This window comes from Nilaparvata lugens, chromosome X, assembly GCF_014356525.2.
Source record: "Nilaparvata lugens isolate BPH chromosome X, ASM1435652v1, whole genome shotgun sequence".
Taxonomy (NCBI): Eukaryota; Metazoa; Arthropoda; class Insecta; order Hemiptera; family Delphacidae; genus Nilaparvata; species Nilaparvata lugens.
Window position 1 is genome coordinate 1,825,287 of NC_052518.1, and position 26,081 is coordinate 1,851,367.

A 26,081-nucleotide genomic window follows, 5' to 3' on the forward strand; every position below is an offset into this window, starting at 1 on the left:
AAATTGAAAAAGACAACAATATAGAACAAATAATTTTGAAGGTTTATAATACAGGACTCATCAACTGAAACACTGAATAATTATTGCAAGTAATTAATTCTTCATTGGCGTGCCCTAGTTATAGGCCAAGGTCGCAGCACTTTATGGTATCACGAATTTTCTTAAAAATGACAATCTCTTTGATTGGGTAAGTTAACAAACTCAGATAACTTGAAAATAAGGTTTCAATCAATGAATGATTTTATCCAAGATACACAAAATGAATTAAAATACAAAACAACACAGACAAAAATAAAATTTCTTTGCTGACATTCTTATACAGAATTAAAAATAACAATCTCTTTGATAGGGTAAGTTAATAAACTCAGAAAACTTAAAATAATAAAATTTCAATCAATGAATTCAAAATACACAAAATAAATCAAAAATAAAATTTATTTGCAGACATTTTTATGCATAATTAAAAATGACATCTCTTTGATAGGGTAAGTTAACAAACTCAGAAAACTTGAAAATGATAAGATTTCAATCAATGAATCCAAGATACACAAAATAAATTAAAATACAAAACAACACTAATAAAAAAAAATTTCTTTGCAGACACATTTTTATGCAGAATTATAAAGTCAAATCTATTATTAAATCCCTTTTTTGATATTAAAAATAAGGAATAGCTGTCAGATTTTTCAATAAATGAATTCATTCACTTACTGTGACAACCTACTTTCTGCAGGCCAGCAATCTCCCTAGTTGTACTCATAGACAGTAGAAGGATAGGATGGCAATTTCTAGTGTGCTGTTATAGGTGTGTATTGGGTTTCTTATGGCTTATAAGGTAATCAAATGTGGGATTTGAAGTTGGTTTGTTCATTTAATCATTATGTATTACTTTTAAATCGTTCTATATTGTGTCTAGCCTGGTCCTTTGTTTTTTATGTGTATGTTATTCTGTTTTTGATAATGAAAACACAAATTGAAATTGTCACCCACTTTTTATGGGAAAGTCACTCACAACACAACGTCTGTTTTTGTTTTTAACAGACAGGCCTTTCTTTCAATCAAGGATATTCAGGGGCTTAAAACAAAAACAGTATCTGCATTCTCCGACCACCTAATTCAAGAAAATTACAAACTCAAATACTGACTACTGTTCATACACATAAAAAATAGACACAATATAGAACAATTCAAAAGTAATATACAATGTATATTAAATGAACAAACCAACTTCAAATCCCACATTATCTTTGATTACCTTCTCAGCAACCATAAGAAACTTAATAGACACCAATAACAGCATACTAAAATTTACCATCCTATCCTTCTATACTAAACTTGTCTATGAGTACAACCAGGGAGATGGCAGACCTCCTGAAAGTACTCGTTGTCAAAGTAAGTGAATTAATTAATTTATTGTAAAAAATCTGATAGCTATTCGTTCTTTTTAATAGCAAAAAAGTGATTTAATAATAATAAATTTGACTTTATTTCTGAATAAAAATGTACAAAACAAGTGAAAGATGAAGAAAAACCCACTGTTGGTTATAACTAATATGAATTTTTTTAATTGCTGATGCCCACATGTGAGTTTTGATTGTGCGTGGGTAGTGAAAAGTGCTAAGGTGGGTCTGGTAGCTCCAAGTGGTCACCTGCTCTACTCATATACCGTGAGATATGGGACAATTCAACAGCATTGCCAAGTCGGTAGGCAAGTAACATAGGGGAGTGAAGCCTGCGTTGCAGTGAGAGCAACTAGTCGTCCAAACGTCTAGGCCTCCCAGACGCCCACGTTATAATGGGTGTAGGCTTTTGATTAACATTGGTGTTGCAATCCTTATCCATCATTCGACAAAGAAGATGAATCTATCTTTTTCCAACTACGCAACGTTGCCAGATTGTTTTTGAACAATTACGAAATATAATTAATCAACAAAATATTGGACCTCAATCATGAAAACTCGAATAATTTAAAAATATATCTTCTTGACGAATAAAGTATGATAATTGATTATTATTTTCAACAAGAATTTTCAGCTATTATAACATCAAATATACCGGTATCAGCTATCCTCTATAAGAGGCAGTGACAAGGTAGAGATTCGTCAACGCTGTTCTTCTATCTCTCTCCACTGGCATAATAGCGTGCACCTTACCTACTATAGCGGAGTTTCGGGGTTTTCCAATGGGGGTCCAGACTATGGTACCTAATCATATTTGTGAAACCCTCCCCTGGTCTCTCATTCTGAAACGCCCGCGTCCCGCTCTAAGTAAGGTCCACACGTTATAATGACAGTGAAGAAAGATAGAGAACACCGTTGCCGATTACTTGACTTGCCACGGCCTTCTATAGAGAATAGATGAGACTGATATATCTGATGTCATATTAACTGTCATTCTTTTTAAAATTTGATAATCAATTATATTTTATTTGTCCAGAAAATAAACTTTTCAATGATTAAATAATAAATTTCCATAATTAAGATTCATTTTCTGTCAATTAATTATAGTTCTACATTGCTGAAAAACGACCTGGCAACGGTGCGGAATTGGAAAAGGATAGATTTATCTGCTTTATCGAATGATGGATGAGAATAGCAACACTAATGTTAATCAAATACTGTCATTATAACGTGGAGTCCAGATAATCCCCCATAGTCTGGAGCCTTCACCTGACCGTAGGCCAGGCTATTTCCCAGGGACGGAGTCAACGTAGGTACTATAGTTCCCCCTGGGCCCTGTTGCATGAGAAAATACAAGCTAATATCTAGTAATTTCCTTTTCTACCAATATTATTAGTTTGTATTTTCTCATGCCATTGAATACTGAATGTAAGATAAAGTATGTCTATATAGTATAATACTGTAGTATTTTCGACCATAATTTTTCAAGTTCTTCAACATTAAACGTTTCATAAATTTCCAATCGATTGGAAATTGATTTAACACTATATATAATACTTCCATCCATATTTTCTAGTCGTTTTTGTTAAAATTCACTAGAAATAAAATGATTTATAAATAAATAATAATATTATAATAGATTATGATTAATGAAAATATTGATATGATTATTTCTGTTTCATACTTTATCTATCAACTTTTTACAACTGTGACCTCCTATTAATAATTGCTATATCAGTTTTCTACTATAATTTATGTTTTTTGCTATTTCTATTTTAAAGTTCTGTGTTCTGCGATTTGCGTTTTTGATGCATTAAATTTACTCTTTTTATGGATAAAAGATGTCCCAACCAGGTGTTGGGTGAATGTTTTTTTATAATGCGAATAAATGTTATGTCACAGATACCTACAATTCTTATGATTCAAGCATCATAATTTTTTATCAAACCAATAACCACTTTTTGCATACTCAATATTATTGTTAATGATGTACTTTATTGAAATTGTATGCTTATTAATTTAATATTATTCCCTACTATAAGTTTCATGTATGCAAGGTTTTCTATTGGACTTGTTCTGTAATTTGTTCCAAGTTTTTCCTTAAACTCCATTTCTTAAACTAGTATTAGCTACGTTCTTACCTAACGTACGTTTTATTTTTAATGTATTGCTTTTTAGATTGTACTGCTCAGTACAATAAGGGGGATAATGGGATTGAGTTCCAGGTGCCCTCAAATATGTATATTTTCAAATAAATAAATAAATACTGAAATTCTGTATTTTTCACGTACATTTTTTAGCATCTACCTTAAGAGTATGTATATCTACTCTACTTCAATAAGGAAAATAATTTGCAGCTCTGTATCTATTATAATAATCATGATAACAAGGGTTACTTTCTCATCATTCTTTTTTGATATACATTTCACAGTATTTTCCGCATTGATGTGCATTGTAAAGCTGCGTTTACACCGGAGTTAATAACACAAGATTTTAACATTTTTGTTATCAACTGATATCAATTACAAAAGTCAATAACATCATGTTAAGTTGCGTTCACACCGGAGTTAATAACACAAGCTTTTAACATTTTTGTTATCAACTGATGTTAATTACAAAAGTTAATAGCATCATGTTTACACCGGAGTTGATAACATCAGTTATTAGTAAGAAGTTGACTGAATCGACGAAAATTTCTCTCAACAAAAGTTAATATTCAATTCGTTTATTTTCACTTGGCATACAATACATGTACATATTTATATTTGATATTCAACAAAATAAGAATCACATTTTCACAAAAACTGTAGAAAGAACATATTGATTGAGTGGAATTCCCCCAGTAAGACTATGCGTCTGAGATTGGGGGACAGTTCCTTCAAGTAGTATTATTAAATAAGTAGTTATATGGTATTATATTTACTATAGATTACAATATGTGTGATTATAATTACACAACTAAGATTCAGATAACAGTAGGTGAATTATAAGTGATAACATAATATATTGTTGGGTGTAGCTTGATATCTAGAGTGGGAGAGCAAGAGGACCCAAAAACCGGAGGTAATTTATTGTTTTATAAGCCTCTATTAGGATTTGAAACTCTAAATACTTGAACGTGAGGTATGAGTGTATAACTCGTGTTTTTCACAGAAAATTCCTTGTTATTTACAAGATTTATGTTATACATCGAGAGTCGGTAAAGATCAAAGGAAATGTGTTATGTTAATAACAAAGGCCTCTTTTATCGCATTAACTTTTGTTAATGGGTTAGTATCTTCCCCGCAACCCCCTCGCCAAGCATCCCTACCCTACAACTACAGTTGTTCCCTAATAACTACAGCTGCAGAAGAAACACGTGACAAAGTTTGTTGATAACAAAACAAGCAGCCAAAAGAGAAGGTTATTAACTTATGTTGATAACTTTTGTTTTAAACTCTGGTGTAAACGCATTATAATCTATTTACATCAGATCAGATGAAGATCATTATGTTAATGATCACACATGTTTCAAATTAAAGTATTTTGAAGACAATTTTTCGCTTTTTATACTGGCTTTTATATATCATATGAATACTCTCGTTAAATGAAATCATATGGAAGTCAATTATATTGATAAAAAGATCTTGTTAATAACAAGGAATTTTCTGTTAGAAACATGAGTTATTAACTTTTGTCAAGAGAAATTTTGATGATTCAGTCAAGTTAATAACTTTTTGTTAATTATTCGTGTTATTAACTCTGGTGTAAACGCAGCTCAACTTGTTTCATATTTCATCATTTAATTTTTTCATGTGTTGTGAATTGTTAAGGTGAAATGATAGAGATGATGTGGAACTGACAAAATCTCTTTCATTCCACCTTAATTTGTAGAAATTCCACAATATCTATTTCTGTTCATATGATAGATTGTGGATAGTTTTCGTTTTACAATAATAAATGAATTTAAAATCCGAATTATTGCAGAGGGCTGTTAATTATTTTCAATACTGTAATATACATTTCTAATATGGGCTGGATTGAAAATGTTTACCCACCTATACAAACTCGTGGGCCATCTCCAAATGGCAGGTACGTGTAATTGATGGATTTCTCCTGGTTCTCCTTGGAAAATCTTTCTGGATCGAAGGTTTCAGGATCTGGGAAGTATTTATGATCATGGTGGAAAGAATATACTGGAATGGCCACTGATGTCCCTGGATCTATTGATATTTTTGTCCCTGGTATCGTGTAGGGTTTAGTACAAACTCTTGCCAGTACTGATACAGGTGGGTATTTCCTCATCGTTTCTGAAAATTAAAGAAATTTTGAAATATAATAATTGTTAGATAGAATCCTATTATATTAAGCGAGCAATTTCTGTATTTATATATCTGTATGGTTATTTTTAATAAAACAAAATAAAATCTTATAGCACCCTTTATTTGAAAAAAAAACTTTAAAATAGTTGAACAAATAGTTGTTGAACTATTTGAAAGATTTTTAAAAATAAAGGGTGCTATTAGATTTTATTTTGTTTTATTAATTTAAAAGTAGCCCATGTCAATGAACTGGTTATTTATATTTAACGGATCTCGAAAACGGCTCTAACGATTTTCACGAAATTTGGAACATAGTAGGTTTATGATATATAGGTTCGATTGCACTAGGTCTCATCCTTGAGAAAACTCGCTGAACAATATTAAAAGGATAATTCATCCTTGGCTGAAACAGCTGTGGATAGTAAAAAGGTGAGTATGTGAAAAATCAAAATATCACATCCCCGAAATTCATAAGTAGATGACGTATAGCCAGGTGTGAAATATAAACACGATCATTTTAGAGAATTGTGCTCTGTTTATCAATAAATATAAAAACGAGCGAAGCTCGGTGCCCCGATATAGTTTAAAAGTAGTCATACTGTCATAGATAAATTAATATAAAAATAGAATAGCTGAATTGAGTTAATAGTAGAGAATAGTGGAAAGTACAAGCTATTAGTAGGTACTGTTCTATACTTAATAGAATAGAAAAATCTTTATTCATCAGACATGTTACAATACATATGAATAACATCAGTTTTAATTACATATAAGTCTTAACTATGTTTGGTACACAAATAAAATTAGAAATAAATCAACAATCACTGTTGTCAAACTTCTGCAATGAATACAGAAATAAGCTCACCAAATATTCCTTCAGATTTTTACTTTGTTGAAATGAAAATGTGGGAACGACACTACTTTTTATATGCCCCTCCTGTCAAGTGATGTATAAAAGTATAGCCAAACAATACATTTTACAAACAATGTATAAAAATTCACTCAGATGGCATGGTTGATCAGAGTTTCAGTGATTGATGCAGAACGAAGTTTTAAACTAATATAGAAGGCCCAGAGTCTAGAACATTCATTATTTTTTATGTGTATTATGTAGCTAATATCGTATTTAATTATACGATCAAATGCAGACAGTGTAATAAATATTATTTTTTATAATTCTGTTTTTTGTTATTTTGTACACATCTTAATGGAAATAAAAATTATTTTATCATTATTATTATTCTATTAATTTATACTGGTATACTGTGTTATTTTTCATTGTAAATTGTTTCAGTTTTGCAATGAATTTAATTGAAATTCATTATAGAGGACTGTTATTTTCATATTATAAGCAACGGTATAGATAAAATGTATGTTGATATACGTTTGCAGTCTCCACTTTAAATCTTCATATCGTGCCTAGGGGAGTTATGATCGATTATCAATATTCTATTGAAAGAAAGTCATGGAAAGTCATAAGAAAGTGGTGGTGGAAGTCATCTGTATTTTATATAAAATTTCATTAATGAAGAAAAGTGCTCTTCTTTTACACTGATGATATGTTACAAGTAATTAATGTGAACAATAAAAATCGATTTGATTTTATTAATGCATTTGTATCTTTGGTGCTTTATTAGCTTTAGTACTTCATGACAGATGAGTTCAATAATATTATATACACTTTATTAATTTATATTTAATACTCAATCACACAGTAAGAATATTAAGAGAAAACAATGTGGAGGTTTTTTATCTTATAAAAGTAGTAATAGCTTTCAATTCTGATTGATAAATTACAGTGCACTATTGATTGGTTATTCTGATTGATCAATTACAGTGCACTATTGATTAGTTATTCTGATTGATCAATAAATTACAGTGCACTATTGATTAGTTATTCCGATTGATTAATTACAGTGCACTATTGATTAGTTACAGAGTATACTCTTTGATTGTAGAAGAAATCATTACTTACCCAATAGGATCATCTCCAAATAGTCCAAATCCATCAATGCCTCATGGCTCAGCTTCCCGTGCTTGTTCAGAACTTTTTTAATCTCATTGCAAGCTTTTTCCTGAACGTCCAGATTTTTGGCCAACTCATACAAGCAAAAGCTCAACGTTGTCGAGGATGTTTCATATCCTGCCATGAAGAATACAAAAGCTTGAGCTGCTATAACACTCTCTGTTATTTCTGTAAGAGAAAATGAATACGATTAACAATTGAACTATAAATAACACAGTAATGTACAAATTAATTGGATAATAAATAAATAAAATATTACAAGACATGTTTTGCAAAGAAACAAAGCATGAGCAACGTGGAATACTTATCATAGTCAACAGAGAGATCATGAAAATAACATACAATAATATGCCTCTGACTTGAAAAAGTAACCGAAACATGTCGTGACAAAATAATTTAAAAAGGGTACTCAGATTTATATTTTTATTTATAAAACATACAGTATATCAATTAAGTGGATTGGATTCACAAAATGTTTTAGAATAATATTAAACTGTTCAAAAATTCACTCAAGCAATACTAATATGGCTTTAGAATCAACCTAAAGGCTGTATAGACTGCGATAGAGTTCAAGTTTAGTAATTATTTATTGTTATTTCTGTAATTTTTTATGAAAGACCGAATAGCTTTGAAGCCTGTGTTGCACTGCATGTTGTGTATTTAATTTATTTATGTATTGCTAATGTAATTCTATTTGTAATTTTATTGTAATGACATGGCCTAGTGTAGTTGGTACTGTATGTATTTTATGGCTGTAATAAATCTTTGAATCAATATTTTCTACAAAAACTTTGGTGTATTAAATCTTATTATATTAACGGAAATCATTCCCGTTTTTCCGGTACCTATATGCAATACAACCCTACTACTCTCTTATACTCTCTATACTCTCTCTTATTATATAGATTTTCTCCATGTATATGCATATTAAAGTAGATTTATTCTAATGCAATTGTCTTATCTATTTTCATCCTGTTTTTGTATATTTTCAACTCATAAATGAATGTGATACAGCAATAAAGAATAAATAAATATAAGATGATTGAATTACGCTATTATTCAATGCTCAATTATATGATTAGCTACTATAGTTGTTGTTGATTGGCTATCAACTTTCATTATGATAGTCAGTATAGATTGAGCTAATAGACTAAATATTGGTATTGAAGCTTGAAATTGGAGCTTTTTTGAAAATAATCAGCTGTTCTCTATTATAGTCAAGTAGTAGTATAGTATTAAGATATTTTCCAATCAAGCATTTTTTTCATTGCATAAATTAGCAGAAGGTGAACTAAATGTGAGTTGAAATATTCAATGATGGTGCAGAATATGAGTTGGCATATTAATTTCAATCGCCAAATGTGATTCATTATGTATATATTATGCTGTTATGCTTAGACACATAATTAGATACTGTATTTTTGTGTTCACAGTACATGTAGAAAAGTTCAGCATGAATGTATAAAAAATAAATAGTTATTTGTGCAACTAGTGCGCAAAGTGACAGTTTGCTGCACCGAAAGAAACGTTTACTGGAATGGTTTCTTGAGTGCAGCAGAGGAACTTTGCGCACGAATTTCACATTAAGTTTTTCCTACAGTTACCATTGAATATGAAAAGTGGGTAATTATGGGTAAAATTGCCTGAAATGCATCAAATGTTTTTCTGTGTAATTTTATTATTGATAAAAACCTTAATCCTAAAATCCTAAAGTCCTCGTTGTCCTTGGTTATAATATATAATGAATAATAATTAGCGCGTTGTGCTTGGTTGCACCTCTGCTCACTATAGCAGCCCAGTCACTGTTACCAACTTCATTTTGATTTTGCTGCACTGTTGCTCCATATAACCTACTAAGTATTTTGCGTTGCCATGTTGCAAATCTGGAGTGCAGAAAAATTTTTCCCGCACTAGAGCGGAAAAGTGATTCTTTGCGTTCTGTAATCAGTGCAGCAATGGCCACTTTTCAACGTAACTGTAGGAAAAGAATATTTTGCAAGTAAAATATTTGAGATTGAAGATTTTCATATAGGTATTTACTGAATTCATGTTCACAAAAAAATTTATACCGTAACTTGCTTTCTTCAGTAATGATTAATTTTTATCTAATTGTAATAATATTGGGTCGACCTCACATCAAAATTGCACTTAGGTAATAAGGTGAGGAATGAGACAATAGCTATGAAAGATATGAGACAAAAGTTCTGTGCTATATTGTGGGGTCCACGTTATATAATGGCAGTATTTGATTAGCAATGGTATTGCTATCCTTATCTATCATTCAACAAAGTGGATAGCGCTATCTCTTTCTCGCTTTGCTCAGTTGCTAGATCGTCTTTTAACGATGTGGAATTAATCATTAACCCTTGTACTACCAAGCGGGGTAATTGGACTACCCCAACCTACATTTTGTCTATTTTTTTGTAGATAATGTTGATGTATTTCATTGAAACGTTGAGTACCTTGTTAAAAACATATCACTTTAGTTATTTTATCTCATAGAATCATTTCGTTCCTGTTATTTTTGGAATGATTAGCAGATATATCCTGGGGGAAACTCTATTACCCCACTTGGTATTCCATGTCATGAAATTTTTTGGTATATTTCATCCATTATCAGAAAACAGGAGATATAAATTTTCATTTTATTGCCAAACCTGATTAATAATGATCACTTAAAATTTAAATTAGAAGCAATTACTTCGCTATAACCATAATTTAATTATTTGACATCATTTTCCCTACAATAATATAATAGGATGCTCAATTTTGTTGTCCTGTCAGTTTTTAATAGAAAACCTATTTATCAACGGGAGAAACTCATTTCTAATTATTTTAATAGATTTTGTAATACATTTCTTGATGAATTAATAGAAAAAATATAAAATAATTATATAAAACAGAAATCTTGTTGGGGTAACCCAATTACCCCACTTGGTATTTCGTGTATGTGAAAAACGTTGGTAGTAGAAGAGTTAATTAACAAAATATTTCATCTTAATAATAAAAATGTATTAATAAATTATTGAAAAATATAATTTCTTGCTCAATAAAATACCTATAATTGTTTATTTTAAACGAGAATGAACAGTTAATATTACATCAATAAACCTGTATCAACTACCGTCTATTGAAGGCATTGACAAAACAAAGGTTCTGCAACGTTTTTCTCCTATCTTTCTCCACTGCCATTATAATGTGAATCTCACTATAGCAGGTTCAAACACAGATTTAATCCAGTAGGCCACTTGGGCTACGACTTCCTATAGGGAGGTCCACGTTATAATGGCAGTGGATAAAGATAGAAGAATAGCGATGCCGATTCTCTGTATTAATTAATTATATTTCTACACTGTCAATTGGCATCGTTGTGGACCTAGAAAAGGATAGTACTACCGGTTTTGTCGAATGATAGACAAGGATAGCAAAACCAAAGTTGATCAAATACTGTCATTATAACGTGGACCTCACTAAAGTTTTTCAAATTTCCTTAGAAAAAAAATTAAATACAGATCACAGATGTAATATTTTTAGAACTAGAATTTTTTATCATTTATATTACTTATCGTTCGACACAACAGTAAAATCATAGTTTGAGTGTCGGTGATGATTAAAAAACAAAAAACTATATACAGAAATATCACTAATTGATTGTAAAATTACATACATGTTTCAACATCTATGGTGTCATCTTCAGTTTATACAGTGTGTCACTGTACGTAATTTTACAATAAATTAGTTGACCGAGCAAAGTGAGGTCTAAGATTCAAGTCGACGGTTTGGCATTTCTCTTAATGTTAAAATGTTCATATGTTGCGCATTTACGGCGAAGCGCGGTAATAGATTTTCATGAAATTTGACAGGTATGTTCCTTTTTTAATTGCGCGTCGACGTACATACAAGGTTTTTGGGAATTTTGCATTTCAAGGATAATATAAGAGGAAAAAGGAGCCTCCTTCATTCACCAATATTAGAGTAAAAATCAGACTATAGAATTATGCATCATAAATCAGCTGACAAGTGATTACACAGATGTGTGGAGAAGCCAGTCTATTGCTGTATTTTGATAAGGTCTATAGTTTCAATCAAGTACTTGTGGATGAGAATACTACGTGAGGTCTACTGTCCACAGAACTACTAGTGATATTTCTGATAACATCCCAGTGTTTTCATTATGGATATTGTAAATATCACTATATCACACCAAAAACAGTATCTGAACTCAGTATGAATCTTATACTAGATTGGATTAGGATAAATGTTCATTTTAAATAATCTATATCCATTATGTAGGGTTTCATTCTTGGGCTATAAATTAAAAAAAATATTTGTCATGGCTTCCTTGTATTGGTCTTTTTGAGTTCGTCATTTGCTTGTAATTTTGTGTTACTTTGTCTATTATCGTTTGTAATGATTGAGATGTCACCTGGTTTCCGTCTGGAAGAACGTAGCTATCTCCTCAGGAAACGTGCGGAGTCTCAAGAAGTGAAACAGCTGAGGGAAAAAGACTCTTATCGCTTTGGTGATAACAGACGTCTGAGAAGAGTCGAGGACACGTCGCCCCATCAGTTGGAAGTCGGATTCTTTCTCGGTGAAAGAGTTGAAGTGCAGTCCGAAGGCCACCGATCCGATCACGTCTGTCGTGAAACGTGCCATGACGTCACGCATTTCCAGTAAGCTGCTGTCTTGCTCGCCCAAAGCACTCTACAACAAAGTTACATCCACTCTTATTCCAATAACTCGAATCAGAATTTATTATTTACAGCAAAGTATATTTAGTTCGTTTTATAGCATTATTTATGAATAATAATAATAATTTTTATTTCCATTAAGATGTGTACAAAAGAACAAAAAACAATATTATATAAAATAATATTAGTTGCACAAAGATATTTTTGAAGTATATTAGAACTATTAATTCGTTTAATTAGGAAACTGAATTTTATTTATCTCTTTTCTGTATAAGTCTACTAAGTAGCCCTATTTATTACTTATAATGTGATAGGCCTATTTTCAGCCATTGTCTGCTGTCAATTAGGAATAGTAAGTTACAAAATTCACATGTTCCAAACTTTATATCAATTTTCTACTATGTTAGCATAAAATTCTTATATTTTCTACTGTTGTAATTGAAAATTTATGTCGTTTTACATCAATATTCAATGTTTATGTAATCAATATCATAGTATAAATATATAAGGCTAGTTTTTCTTGATTTGCCAAAATTTAGGATTTTGGATCATGAGCACTTTGATTCTAACCTCCTCATAATATAGAAAGAAAAATAAAAATCTCAGTACCCTTTTTGAATTATTTAATCACAACACGTTTCAACATTGATGCCATTTTCACTTGATTTTGCTTTCAAGTGAAAATGGCATCATTGTTGAAACATGTTGTGATTAAATAATTCAAGAAGGGTACTGAGGTTTTTATTTTTCTTTCTATTTATGACTGAATTTTAGTAAAAAAAATGGCAAATCCTTATACCCTGGATTAAATATATTAAACTAAAAAAATCTGGTGTGGTACACTCACACAACTTTCCTTGCTCATTGAACTGTAAGCCTCATTCTTAAACGAGAATAATTTAGGGGAATAACATAATGACGATTGGCGGCTACACATTTGAAACTACATGATCAAACCATTGTTTATATTGATTTCAGAGTGCATTCTCCTTTGTTTAAATTGTGAAATTTGATGATTTTCAAAAAGCCGTCAAAACAGCTGTTCTACAGGTAAAATATCTCGATTTATGTGTTCTTTTGAATAAACTGCTCTACCTCATGCACGAGAAGGAGGTTACAAAGTCCATTTCTTAAGGATGGGGTGGACCTCCTGTTAATTTCCCAGGAAGGAGACTCATGCCAGTTGATAGAGCTGATAAATAACTATACAGGGTATGAATTTAAAAGAAATATGTCAAGTAATTTTCGAGAAAATCGTGATAGAAATTTAACAAAATCCATTTTTCTCAAGAATATTATGGAGCTCCTGTAATTTTTCCAGAAATGAGACTCGTGTTAGAAGTTAGGGCTTATAAATAGCTATACATGATATAAATTTGAAGAAATTCGGAAATAATGCCACACAACAATCAGTATTTGCTGAACTCAAACCATATATATACACACAAACAAAAAAAATAATATGGCATAACTAGCAGGTAGCCTACGCTCCTCAAGGGTTTGATTAAAAATTTGACTCACTGAAATCGTGAAGAATTTAAAATAGACTATAAACATCCTATTTTTAGATTTTATTATTACAAAATTTGTCTTAGAAAATCTACTTAGAATGCTCCTCTACTTAAGGCTGTGAAAAGGCTAAAAATAAACTTTCTACTCATGATATTTTTCGTGATATTTTTCGATATTTTTTAAACTCATAAGTTTTTCGATTTGTATATCATCTAGCTATCAAAATGAGAAAGTTTTCTGAGGAAAACATTTTATCCGATCATTACTTTTCGAGATATGAGCTCCTGAAGTTTGAATTTTTGGACACAACACTTCACATTCGTTAAGATACGGTATAAATCTATGAGATTCAGAGAATGGATTCTTCATGGTATTGTTGATTTAGTAAAACAAAAATTTTCTAAAAATATCAATTTACGAAAAAGTTATTCAATTTACCAAAAATAACTCAACTAAAAGTTATTTTTAGTAAATTGAATAACCATCTTAAAAATTTATATTTTCAGAAAATTTTTATTTTACTAGATCATCAATACCATCAAGAATCTAATCTCATGGATTTATCTCTTACTGAATTTGAAATGTTCTGTCCCAAAAATTTAACGTTAAGGCGCTCATATCACAAAAAGTAATGATCGGAAAAAAATATTTTCCTTAAAAAACTTTTTAATTTTGATAGCTTAATGATATACAAATCGAAAAACTTTTAAAAATATCACGAGTAGAAAGTTTATTTTTAGCCTTTGCACAGCCTTAAATTATGCTCTCACAAAATAATAAGCTCCATAGTAAAGTACAAAGAGAGATATTAATTGAATGAGCCAATAATAATATAATATGCCTATTTCTAGACCACCTATCATCTCATATAAATGAATATTGCACATTATTATAAGTTTATACGTCTTAGGTCTTAGGTCTGGTCTAAAGTGTGTAGGCGGCTAGGAATATATACTATCATTGATATTGCTTTCCATGACGAAACACTATATAACAACTTTGTTGTAATTCAGACTCTATGCTACTTATAAATATTTGAAAAAAAACACTTACTTTTCTTGGAGTATTGAGGAATGCATTTGAGTGAAATGCATTACTCAATACTCCAAGAAAAGTAAGTGTTTTTTAGATATTTACAAGTAGCACAGAGTCTGAACTACAACATAAATAAGATGTATTTTATTTTTTATTTTATTATTGTTTTATTATTATTATTATTATTATTATATTATTATTATTATTATTATTAGATTGATTATTGAACTTAGTTATCTTGTACCAACTATTTTCAATGAGTTGCCAGATGATTTAATTGGTCTGGATAGAATTTCAATTGTTAAAAATAAGACGAAACACTTTCTGTTAAATAATTTGAGTGAATTTGAATGATCTTCATGAATTCTTTTTTTTTCTTGTGTATTATTGCTTGTGATAAGCAACAACTGAAATCCCATTGTTTTTTATTCTATTGCTACACAATACAATTAAATGAATTATTATCAATATAATCAATTAATTTTTTTTCTACTCAGGATTGACAATTATTTCTTCTTTTGATATGATTTTAATTGAAAATTATTATTTCTAGATCACTGATTGATTATATCAATGTACTATTTCTATGTTTTTTTTTAATATAATGTAAAACTTGACTCCTCCAGTCAAACCTTCTTTAGAAGGTTTTGGAGAATTTATATTTCGTCTGGTTTATAATTTTTGAAATTTTCCACTGAAAAGGAATTTTTCTTATCTTCTGTCATTCTTGTTTTTTTTATTATTCTTCATTTGTTTTGTTTGTAAGATTTCTTTTTATAAGTGTATTTTTCATTTTTGTTTGTTATATTTTCTATAATAAACTCCCTTCTTATGGAGGTACCAGGACGAAGGAAAAAGGAAAAAAGGATTATTAGTGATATTCATATAACAATAGCTTATTGTCTATGTATTCATATAAATTATTACCTCAATGTAATTGGATAACTGTGATGAGCATGTTTCAAGTAGTGGAAACATGGCTTTTAGTTTTCCAGAGGTGAAAACTGGTGAAATCTTCTGCCTCAGCATTCGCCATTTTTCGCCCTGAAGGTTGACCAGGTGTGCGGTGATAGGCTCGCGTTCTTCATCAGCATGAAATCCGCGATCCATGAAATGGTTGAAGTCTTTTACCAGAATCTGTTTGACCATTTCTGGACATCGGATCAGCAGTGCTGGTGTTCTCAATTGGAACATTCCAACGTATTTCTCATTGGGAAAGTTTCTGTAAGATTCCCCAAATTCAACAATATTAGTAATAAAAACTTACACCTTGAAATAGCATCATTAGACCGGGTGTTTCAAAAAGAATGACCCAATTTTGAACAATTATATTTATTACTATTGTATTTTAATATAACTTTGAAGTGAAAAAAACACTCACATTTTTTGAAGTGGCGACAACCGTTTCTTGCTGTTTTCAATAGTTGAGAATGTGCAACACCAGCACGAAACAGTCGTCGCCACATCAAAGAATGTGAGTGTTTTTTCACTTCAAAGCTATATAAAAATACAATTTGATGTAATAATAATACCCAAGTGAAAACAAGATGGATAACCAACAACAAATTATATTATTTATTAAAAAAAAATGGTGCACAGAAACCAATTTCACATCAAATTACTTACAGAAATATCAAGATTATGATGATTTATTATAAGTGTTCTATGTGTTCTCCTTTTGATGGCACAAGCATGTACGCCATTTCCTCAACACCAGCTTGCCTCAACGTTGGATAGGGCACACAGGACCGCAAGACTTGGCTATATGCATTCCTGGCCTCCATACGGTCCCCTGACATAACACCATGTGATTTTTTCCTGTGGGGATACGGCTGTGCAAAGGCTAAAAATAAACTTTCTACTCGTGATATTTTTCAAAGTTTTTCGATTTGTATATCATCAAGCTATCAAAATGGAAAAGTTTTCTCAGGAAAAAAGTTTTTTCTGATCATTACTTTTAGAGAAATGAGCGCCTAAAAATTAAATTTCAAATTCGGTAAGAGATAAATCCATGACATTTAGAGGATAGATTCTTCATGGTATATATTGTTGATCTAGTAAAACAATTTTTTTCTGAAAATATCAATTTTTAAAATAGTTATTCAATCTACTAAAAATAACCAAAAATAACTTTTAGTTGAGTTATTTTTGGTAAATTGAATAACTTTTTCAAAAATTGATATTTTCAGAAAGTTGTTGTTTTACTAAATCAACAATACCATGAAGAATCCATCCTCTGAATCTCATGGGTTTATATCTTACCGAATTTGAATTGTTCTGTCACAAAAATTCAAACTTCAGGCGCTCATATCTCAAAAAGTAATGATCGGAAAAAATGTTTTCCTGCGAAATCTTTTTCATTTTGATAGCTTGATGATATGACAAATCAAATTTGATAGCTTGATGATATCTTGATGATATGACAAATCGAAAAACTTGGATAAATATTACCAGTAGAAAGTTTATTTTTAGCCTTTGCACAGCGTTCAAGATTGTGTTTATGGTCCTCCCTTAGCAATTGATATTGAGGAGCTAAAAATCAGGATAACTGATGCAGTAGCTACAGTCCGAGAAGACAGACATCTTGGGAACAGTCTGGGATGAATTTGGCTACCGTCTAGATGTCGTCTGAGTCTCAAAAGGAGGGCACACATAGAACAATTATAATACATCATCATAATATTGATACTTCTGTGAGTAATTTGATATAAAATATTGGTTTGTGTGCACAATTTTTTAAAATAAATATATCTGTTAAAAATTGGGTCATTCTTTTTGAAACACCCTGCATTATTATACCGTACTTCACAATTGGAACATTCCAATAACGTATTTCTCATTGGGGAAGTTTCTGTAAAATTCAACAAATTCAACAATAGTACTAATAAAATGAAACTTACACCTTGAAATAGCATCATTATATCTAATGTCCATAGATTGGTATCATTCGTATGATAAAATATAAACTAATAATGAACACACTGGTTTGTTGTCGAAAATATCACTTATTTATTGTAAAAATTATACAAACATGTTTCAACGCCATGATCTCATCTTCAGTTTGAGAAACTCGAAACTTTGAAATTGTAGTTTAGGATACACAGAGTTGTAAAAAAGCGTTGGAGACAAATTAATTATTATAGGAACCTGCATAATGGTTGAAGTGAAATATTAAACGATTAAACTGAAAGTAGGTTATAAAATTATGCAAAATTAATAAAATATAAAGATTAGAATAATGTACTATATTACAAAGTAATTAGGACTGATATATAGGTTGTAAGCTATTTCACAATAAATAAACGATTAAACTATAAGTAGGTTATAAAATCATGCAAAATTAATTATAACGATTAGAATGAACTATATTAAAAAGTAATTAGGACTGATATAGGTTGTAAGTTATTTCACAATAAATAAATGATATTTTTGACAACAACCCAGAGTTTTCATTATGGATAGATATCACAAAATCCCATCAGCAACAGTACCTATATCAAACTAATAATTTAAGTAGTCAAGCAGCTGGTTATTAGAAAAGGAAAAATTCAAACTATCAACTTGTATCAAATAATGCAACAGGGCCCAGGATGGAATCATGCACATCTATGTGTAAAGTATAAATTTCAAAATATGAAGTACCGGTATCTAAGTAATTGTATTTAGAAGGATATCGTTATTATTTTCAAGAAAATTGTTACTTTACAATTAACGCGCTTTTGTGTCCTTCAGCTTAAGCATGTCAACAATATGATTAACATAAAGTATGTTTCACATTAGTCAAGTTTCCTTGAGTACAAATGATTTAACGTTATTTGAATTGATTTAAAGTGTTTACAAGTTTGTGTTTCTCCAGTGGTTCCAAATTTTTCGAAAATTTTTCGAGTTTTTAACTCGAAAGTATATTAGTTTCAAGTGGTAATTGAGTAGAATATTACTTATCAATTTATCAATTCAAGTCTTCTTATAATTCGAAATTTATAGTTTTCATGTTTATTTTGGACTAAAATTTTATAAAAATTGTACACGTGAAATTCTAACCTTATGGATTTTGTCACCTATAAATTTGGAAGAAAAATAGCACAAGGACTACCTTATTATTTTATCTTCTATAATGTTATTGCATTAGTGTCATTTGCATTGTAAATGAATAAAAAAAAAATGAATATGGGTGAATTTGAAAACTTGAGGAAATGATTTGAAAGTTCTTGAAACTAATTGCCAGTGATTTCAAATTTGTTACCTCTTTTTAGGGCAAGTTGAATAATTTTAAAGTACTTTCAAATTACTTTTAATTTATTCTCCATGAACGTCATTTGAAGACCAATGATTGAAAATTATTTATAAACGAACTCAAATGATTTAGTAAAGTACTTTTCAATTATTCGAAGACCAATGATTGGAAATGATTTATAAATTACTTAAAATTATTTAAATGAAGTACTTTGAAATGCTTTAAAGTGATTTAAAAGTGCATAAATCGATGATTCTAAATGATTCTGAAGAACTTATTTGATCATTTGAAAGTGATTCCAAATTATTTTAAAGTAGTTTATAAATCACAATTTTGCCCACTTAAAGCATTGTAAATCATTGTACAACCATTTAAAAGTGCTTGAAAGTGATTCAAAATAATTTATAAGAACAACTAATATATAATAGAAAAGTATGATGCAAAAAAAGTATGAGATGTAAGAAAAAACTTTGAGATCAATTAGATTTTTACTTCATCACAATATCTTATAATACTTTTAATGTTATTAGAACTTGAATTTAAGTAACCCAAAAGCAGCAACCAATCAGTTGAAAGTACTTTCAAAAATAATAATTACTTTTGAAAACTTGAAGTCAAGTTTTGAAGTCATTTCCAGCAAGGAAATGATTTGAAAGCTTAAATTTAAGTACGGTAACCCAAAAGCAGCAATCAGTTGAAAGTACTTTCAAAATTAATTATCAGGTACTTGAATTGAAGTTCTTATAACTTAAAAAGTATATAATATAATATTGTGATGAAGTAGAAAGATCTAATTAATCTTCAGTTAAATCTAAAGTTTTTTTCTTACATTTCAAATTTTTTTTGCATCATACTTTTCTATTTATAGTCGTTCTTATACATCTTACATTGACTGACAACTGTTTTTATCTTATTTTCCCATTTGTAGGTTGGATTATAGTACCTGCAAGATTCAAGTTGAATACAAAAGTCAAACATGTTCAACATCTACTTGAATCAACAGGACTTGAAGAAGGTCTTAAAAAATAATATATTTTTTTTTAAAGTGGATTTTTTGACAATATCTGAAGTCTCTTCAATTATGGAAAAGTTTCACACTCTACAAAACTTTATCTTGAACAAGGTTCTACATTGGTATAGTGGACTCAAATTTCTGTTCTTGTAAACTTGAAGTCAAATACATTCTTGAAAAAGTTTTATTTTTGTCAAATCCAGAATTATTGAGTTTACTAACAGGAATGCAGTTTCGTGTTGAAACCAAGACATCTTCAGCTGTGTTGGTTCCAACATGAAACTGCAGGTCTAATAAATGTGGATGTGACAGGTATAAAACTGAGTTTTTTCAATTATGGTAAAATTCCACAATATCAATTCTTAAACACAAATAATTAAAACAGATTCTATCGAATTCATCAATTTTATAAAAAAGAGTTTACTAACAGGAATGCAGTTTCGTGTTGAAACCAAGACATCTTCAGCTGTGTTGGTTCCAACACGAAACTGCAGGTCTAATAAATGTGGATGTGACAGGAATAAAACTGAATTTTTTCAATTATGGAAAAATTCCACAATATCAATTCTTAAACACAAATAATTAAAACAGATTCTATCGAATTCATCAATTTTATAAAAAAACATGAATTCAAGTGAACTCGACTCATGTAAACACCACTCAAGAGTTAATACTTGAAATTATAATAAGATATTTTAAAAGTCTATGAAACTGCCTTCAAGACAGTTAACGGCCCAAAAAGATCACATATAAAACTGAGAAATTTAAATAATGTTGGTTGTAACGATGTAACATTATTACTTGTATTTTAACATAAAACTACTCATATTTGATGTACGTAATATTACATCACTTTTCTTTTCAGGGCTACCGGTACTGAAATCATTGAAACACCATCATAATTATCAAGCAATTATCCTTTTATTTTATCAGAACAAAACTAGTTTCAAATTTTCAAGAGAAGATTTGAAACTAAAGTTGTGTTATGATAAAATAACGGTACGTGATAAATTCTATCGTGTTCCAACATTACATCATTCCAATAAATTTGTGAATCAATAAACTAATAAATATCAATCAAATTCTTTACTGTGCAAAGTTAAGACTTCAAAAGCAAAGACAATCAATCAGACAATTAAATCATTGTTATTTAATTACTAATTATACTACTGACACCTGGTCATATGGGACATTTTATCTTATAGCCTATTGATCAAGATTTTAGAGTTTTAAATCATAATTCAAGTGTATACGTCCCATATGACCAGGTGACACACTCATATGTCATTCAATTTATAATATTATTCACTTTTTAAAAAAATAATTGACGACGATGATTTTCAGATGTTTGAAAGTCAAATTTTAATGTCAATTATTTATACGTTTTAGAACATCTTAATGTCTTGAACTCTCATAATCCTCTTAACAACATAATATAATAAACAAAGTTGAAAAGTCTTGCAACATAGTACGGTAATGAAAAAAGAAACAGCATTGGGAGCTTGATGAACAGCTGTTTACACATATATTTGGTGGAGGCACCGGTCACTGTATATCTAATTATTAAAAGTAATGTATTTCATACTTTGAGTTTTAAACTTTGTAATCATCATTCAAGGGTTAATAAATTTGGAGAGACCTTTATAAAACATCGATATTCATTTTACATTATAAGAAAATTTCTCCATTCTTTTCTGTTTAAATCGAAGTAAATGAATTTCATACTTCAAGTTTTAAACTTTGTAATTATCATCAAGGGTGAATAAATTTGAATTTGAATTTGGAGAGACCTTTAAAACATCAATATCCATTTTATATACCGTAATATGAAAATTCCATCATTCTCTCCTGAATGATTCTAAGTACACTGTACTTCATACTCTAAGTTTTAAACTTTGTTAATATCATTAAGGGTGAATAAATTTAAATTTGAATTTGGAGAGACCTTTAAAACATCAACATTCATTTTACATTATATGCAAATTTCTTCATTCTTTTCTGTTTAAATCGAAGTAAATGAATTTCATACTTCAAGTTTTAAACTTTGTAATTATCATCAAGGGTGAATAAATTTAAATTTGAATTTGGAGAGACCTTTAAAACATCAATATCCATTTTATATACCGTAATATGAAAATTCCATCATTCTCTCCTGAATAATTCTAAGTACTGTACTCCATACTCTAAGTTTTAAACTTTGTTAATATCATTAAGGGTGAATAAATTTAAATTTGAATTTGGAGAGACCTTTAAAACATCAATATTCATTTTACATTATATGCAAATTTCTTCATTCTTTTCTGTTTAATTCGAAGTAAATGTATTTCATACTTCAAGTTTTAAACTTTGTAACTATATCTTTAAGAATAAATAAATCTGAATTTGAATTTGGAGAGACCTTTAAAAAATCGATATTCATTTTACATAATACGAAAACTCCATCATTCTGTTCTTATTAATTATAAGTAATGTATTTCATACTTTGAAGTTTTAAACTTTGTAACTATCTTTAAGAATAAATAAATTTGAATTTGAATTTGGAGAGGCCATTAAAACATCAATATCCATTTTACATAATATGAAAATTCCATCATTCTTTCCTGAAAAGATGAGAAATATATATTCTAAGTAATGTATTTTATTCTTTTAAGTTCCAAACGTGGTAACTATCTTCAAGTATAAATAAATTTGAATTTGAATTTGGAGAGACCTTTAAAACATCAATATCCATTTTACATGCTATAAAAATTCCATAATTCTTTTTGATTAACTCTATCACAATTTCTAAGTGATTCAGCTTGTAATTAATGCTTCCTCACATTTTGCATGCTCTATTAATTTTGTTAAGTTGTTAAGTTACCTGTAAATTGATTCATGGCAAGCGGCCGGAGATGTTTTCAATGAGACTACGTCGTAATAGTTGCCGAATAGAGCAGTCGGTTCTACAAATGGCACACTGCGTTGCTTCCAATACCTGAATGTTGCTGTGCAGTAGTGGTAAATGAGCAGGCACACTATTATCAGCAAGCCAATCTCGATCATTGCCTGTGGAAACCAAATTAAACTTGATAAAACTGTGAAGTGGAGAATTGCCTGTGGAAACAAAATTAAATTTGATGAAACTGTGGAGTGAAGAATTGCCTGTGGAAACAAAATTAAATTTGATAAAACTGTAAAGTGGATAATTGTCTATGGGAACCAAATTGAATTTGATAAAACTATAGACTCGAGAAGGCTACCTTGATTTGATTAGAGCTTTCTTATAGTCAGAGATTCTATAGTGAGGTCTACGTTATAATAGTATAGTATTTTATCAACACTGAAGTTGCTATCCTTGTCTATCATCTGAGAAAACAGATAGATGATCATTTTTTGAAAATGTAGAAATATAATTTAATTTCAATTATGAAAATGTATTATTGAATTTATATCATTACTCGCACTTCGCGCTCGGCAGGGGGCTTCGCCCCCTGCACCCCTAATAAGGTGAGTTAGCAGCCTCCGCGCTTCGCGCTCCGGCTGCGAGGCGGGCTTCGCCCGTCCAATTGACTTTTATGACTGTATAGTGTTGGGTAGCAGCCTCCGCGCTTCGCGCTCCGGCTGCGAGGCGGGCTTCGCCCGCCCAATACCCTTTTATGACTATATAGGGTTGGAAATTGGGGACAATATAGTTGCTGTGTGATTTTCGGTAATTTAAAAAAATCTACAACCACACTGGAAGGTAGAATGATGTTGAAATATGTCGAAAAATAATATTGAAAGGGATAGAAAAAATGAAATGATGATAAAAAAATGATTACCATTAGGAAATATACACCGTGATTCAAAAAGAATACCACAACTTTGAAAATCTGTATTTAATCAAGGAAACATAATAGAAACTTGGGTTGTAAATCAAAATGAAGAGTATTAAAGTAAGATTTTCCCCACTATAAAACAAGTTCACAAATGTTCAATGTAACCCCCTCTAGACACTCGAGTGATATCAATACGATACTCGAACTCGTTGCACACCGGACGTAACAGTTTGTATAGATGCTGTTATTTCTTGTTTGAGCTCCTCAATGTTAGCTGGTAGAGGAAGTCGATACACTTTATCGTACCCCACAAAAAAAAAATCGGAGGGGGTGAGCTCAGGGCTTCTTGGAGGCCAGTGATGAAGTGCTCTGTCTCGAGCTGCTTAGCAGCCGATCCATTGCCTCGGATAGTTTTCATTCAAATAGGCACGGACAGATGAGTGCCAATGGGACTAAATAAGGAACTAGAAAATTCAGAGCTTCCTCAAATCGATGACAGATAGTACTTTACTCTCCGTTTAATCTTTGCAGAGTTATCAATTTTCAAAGTTGTGGCATTCTTTTTGAATCTCGGTGCATATTCTCTATATATAATATAATTTATAATATATAATTAATATAAATATAATATATAATTTAATTTCTATTATGCAAATTTATTATCAAATTTATATCATTATAATTATAGTACCATCATATTCTCTTGGCGAATAAAATATAGTTGATTATTTTAAACAAATCAAATAAAGTTTTGTTCACAAATTCAGTATAGGCTACAGTACATGAATAAAATAATATACAACAAACGTTGTGAATTTCCCTACATAGACAAGTCTGTGTGTGGGGAGAAAGTTCTAATGGAACATAACTTGGTACTAAACGAAAAAATAAATATTCACAATATAACTTAATATTAAAAGTTAAATCTAGTTAACCTTCCGGTAGTCGCGCCCTACCCAATCACACGAGCAGTCGCGTGTTGTATTTTTTACAACATCAAATTTTCCAAGTGTTATGTCCTCTGTTTACTGTCAAAACATCAATTAATTATATATTCACTTTTCCATCTTCTTGGATTATTTTACGCTTATGAAATTTGGATGATTACCATTTCATAGCCCAATTATAAGTTACATCAAGCAAAGCCATCAATTCTGCGTTATTGGTTCGTTTACAGTCCCCGTATACAGTCTTTCCCTATCTTATGCACAGTGCTGTCGCAACTAAATGGCACCTAAAGAATGAACCATTGCTCGGTTGATATTGCAACTCAGTGGAGTGATGGGGGGAAAGTTTTGGATGCATAGGTGACTCATTCACTGACACCACCCCATTTTATAGTTTTGTGCAGCAAAAAAAACTGACACTTGTACTTTTTACAACAGCCGAATGCCGGAAGGTTAAGAGAAAATTTATTAGAATATTGAAGTAGCACGAAATAAAATATATAAAATAAAATAATATATAACTAGTAGCCTAATAAATATATATGAAACTAGTTGTTTGAAATGTTTAAAATAAAAATGTACCTCATGTTTTTAATAATTTTTAAAATAGTTGCCCATACCAGTGAAATGATTTTACCATATAGCTATTATGATAGATTCTTTCCTATAATATTAGTCTAGAATGTACCATCCTCAAACTCTGTCTTTAAACACATCTTCCGAATGTTAAATCATATTTCTTTGCTCAATATTACTCTTACAATATATCTAATATTGCTCTTACTGGTAATTATTTTCAACGCTAGAACGTAAGTTGAATTCTGTTTTGTTAATGAATAAAGGAATATGAATTTTTATCTAATCTTATAAATTCTAAATGTTAAATAATAGTGAATTCAGAAATAGTAAAAGTAATATATTGTATTTTCACACATTTTGGTATGAATAGATCCTTGATAAATGTTTTGTTCCAATGTTTTTAATCTCATGTTTTGACATGCGCTGAATCCAATTCTACACCTCTTTATCTTCTAAATATAATAATTTTTAGATCAACCCAGTTGATTATGATAATTAAGATTTTATAGCGGGTGTAGAGTGTCAATAATATTTTAAGGGCCGTTTG

At 30.1% G+C, this 26,081-nt stretch overlaps 1 protein-coding gene across 1 annotated transcript in view; it reads right to left on the reverse strand.

Annotated features, from left to right (window-relative positions):
- Positions 1-5,404: 5,404 nt before the first annotated feature.
- The window catches only part of LOC111048315 (probable cytochrome P450 6a13), a 28,614-nt gene continuing 7,937 nt past the window's right edge, over positions 5,405-26,081 (reverse strand). Inside the window, 6 exon segments of the mRNA XM_039442228.1 lie at positions 5,405-5,689; positions 7,677-7,886; positions 12,037-12,128; positions 12,130-12,431; positions 15,893-16,187; positions 23,072-23,256. Of these exon segments, the coding sequence (XP_039298162.1) occupies positions 5,430-5,689; positions 7,677-7,886; positions 12,037-12,128; positions 12,130-12,431; positions 15,893-16,187; positions 23,072-23,253 (1,341 nt within the window). The 5' untranslated portion in view covers positions 23,254-23,256 and the 3' untranslated portion in view covers positions 5,405-5,429.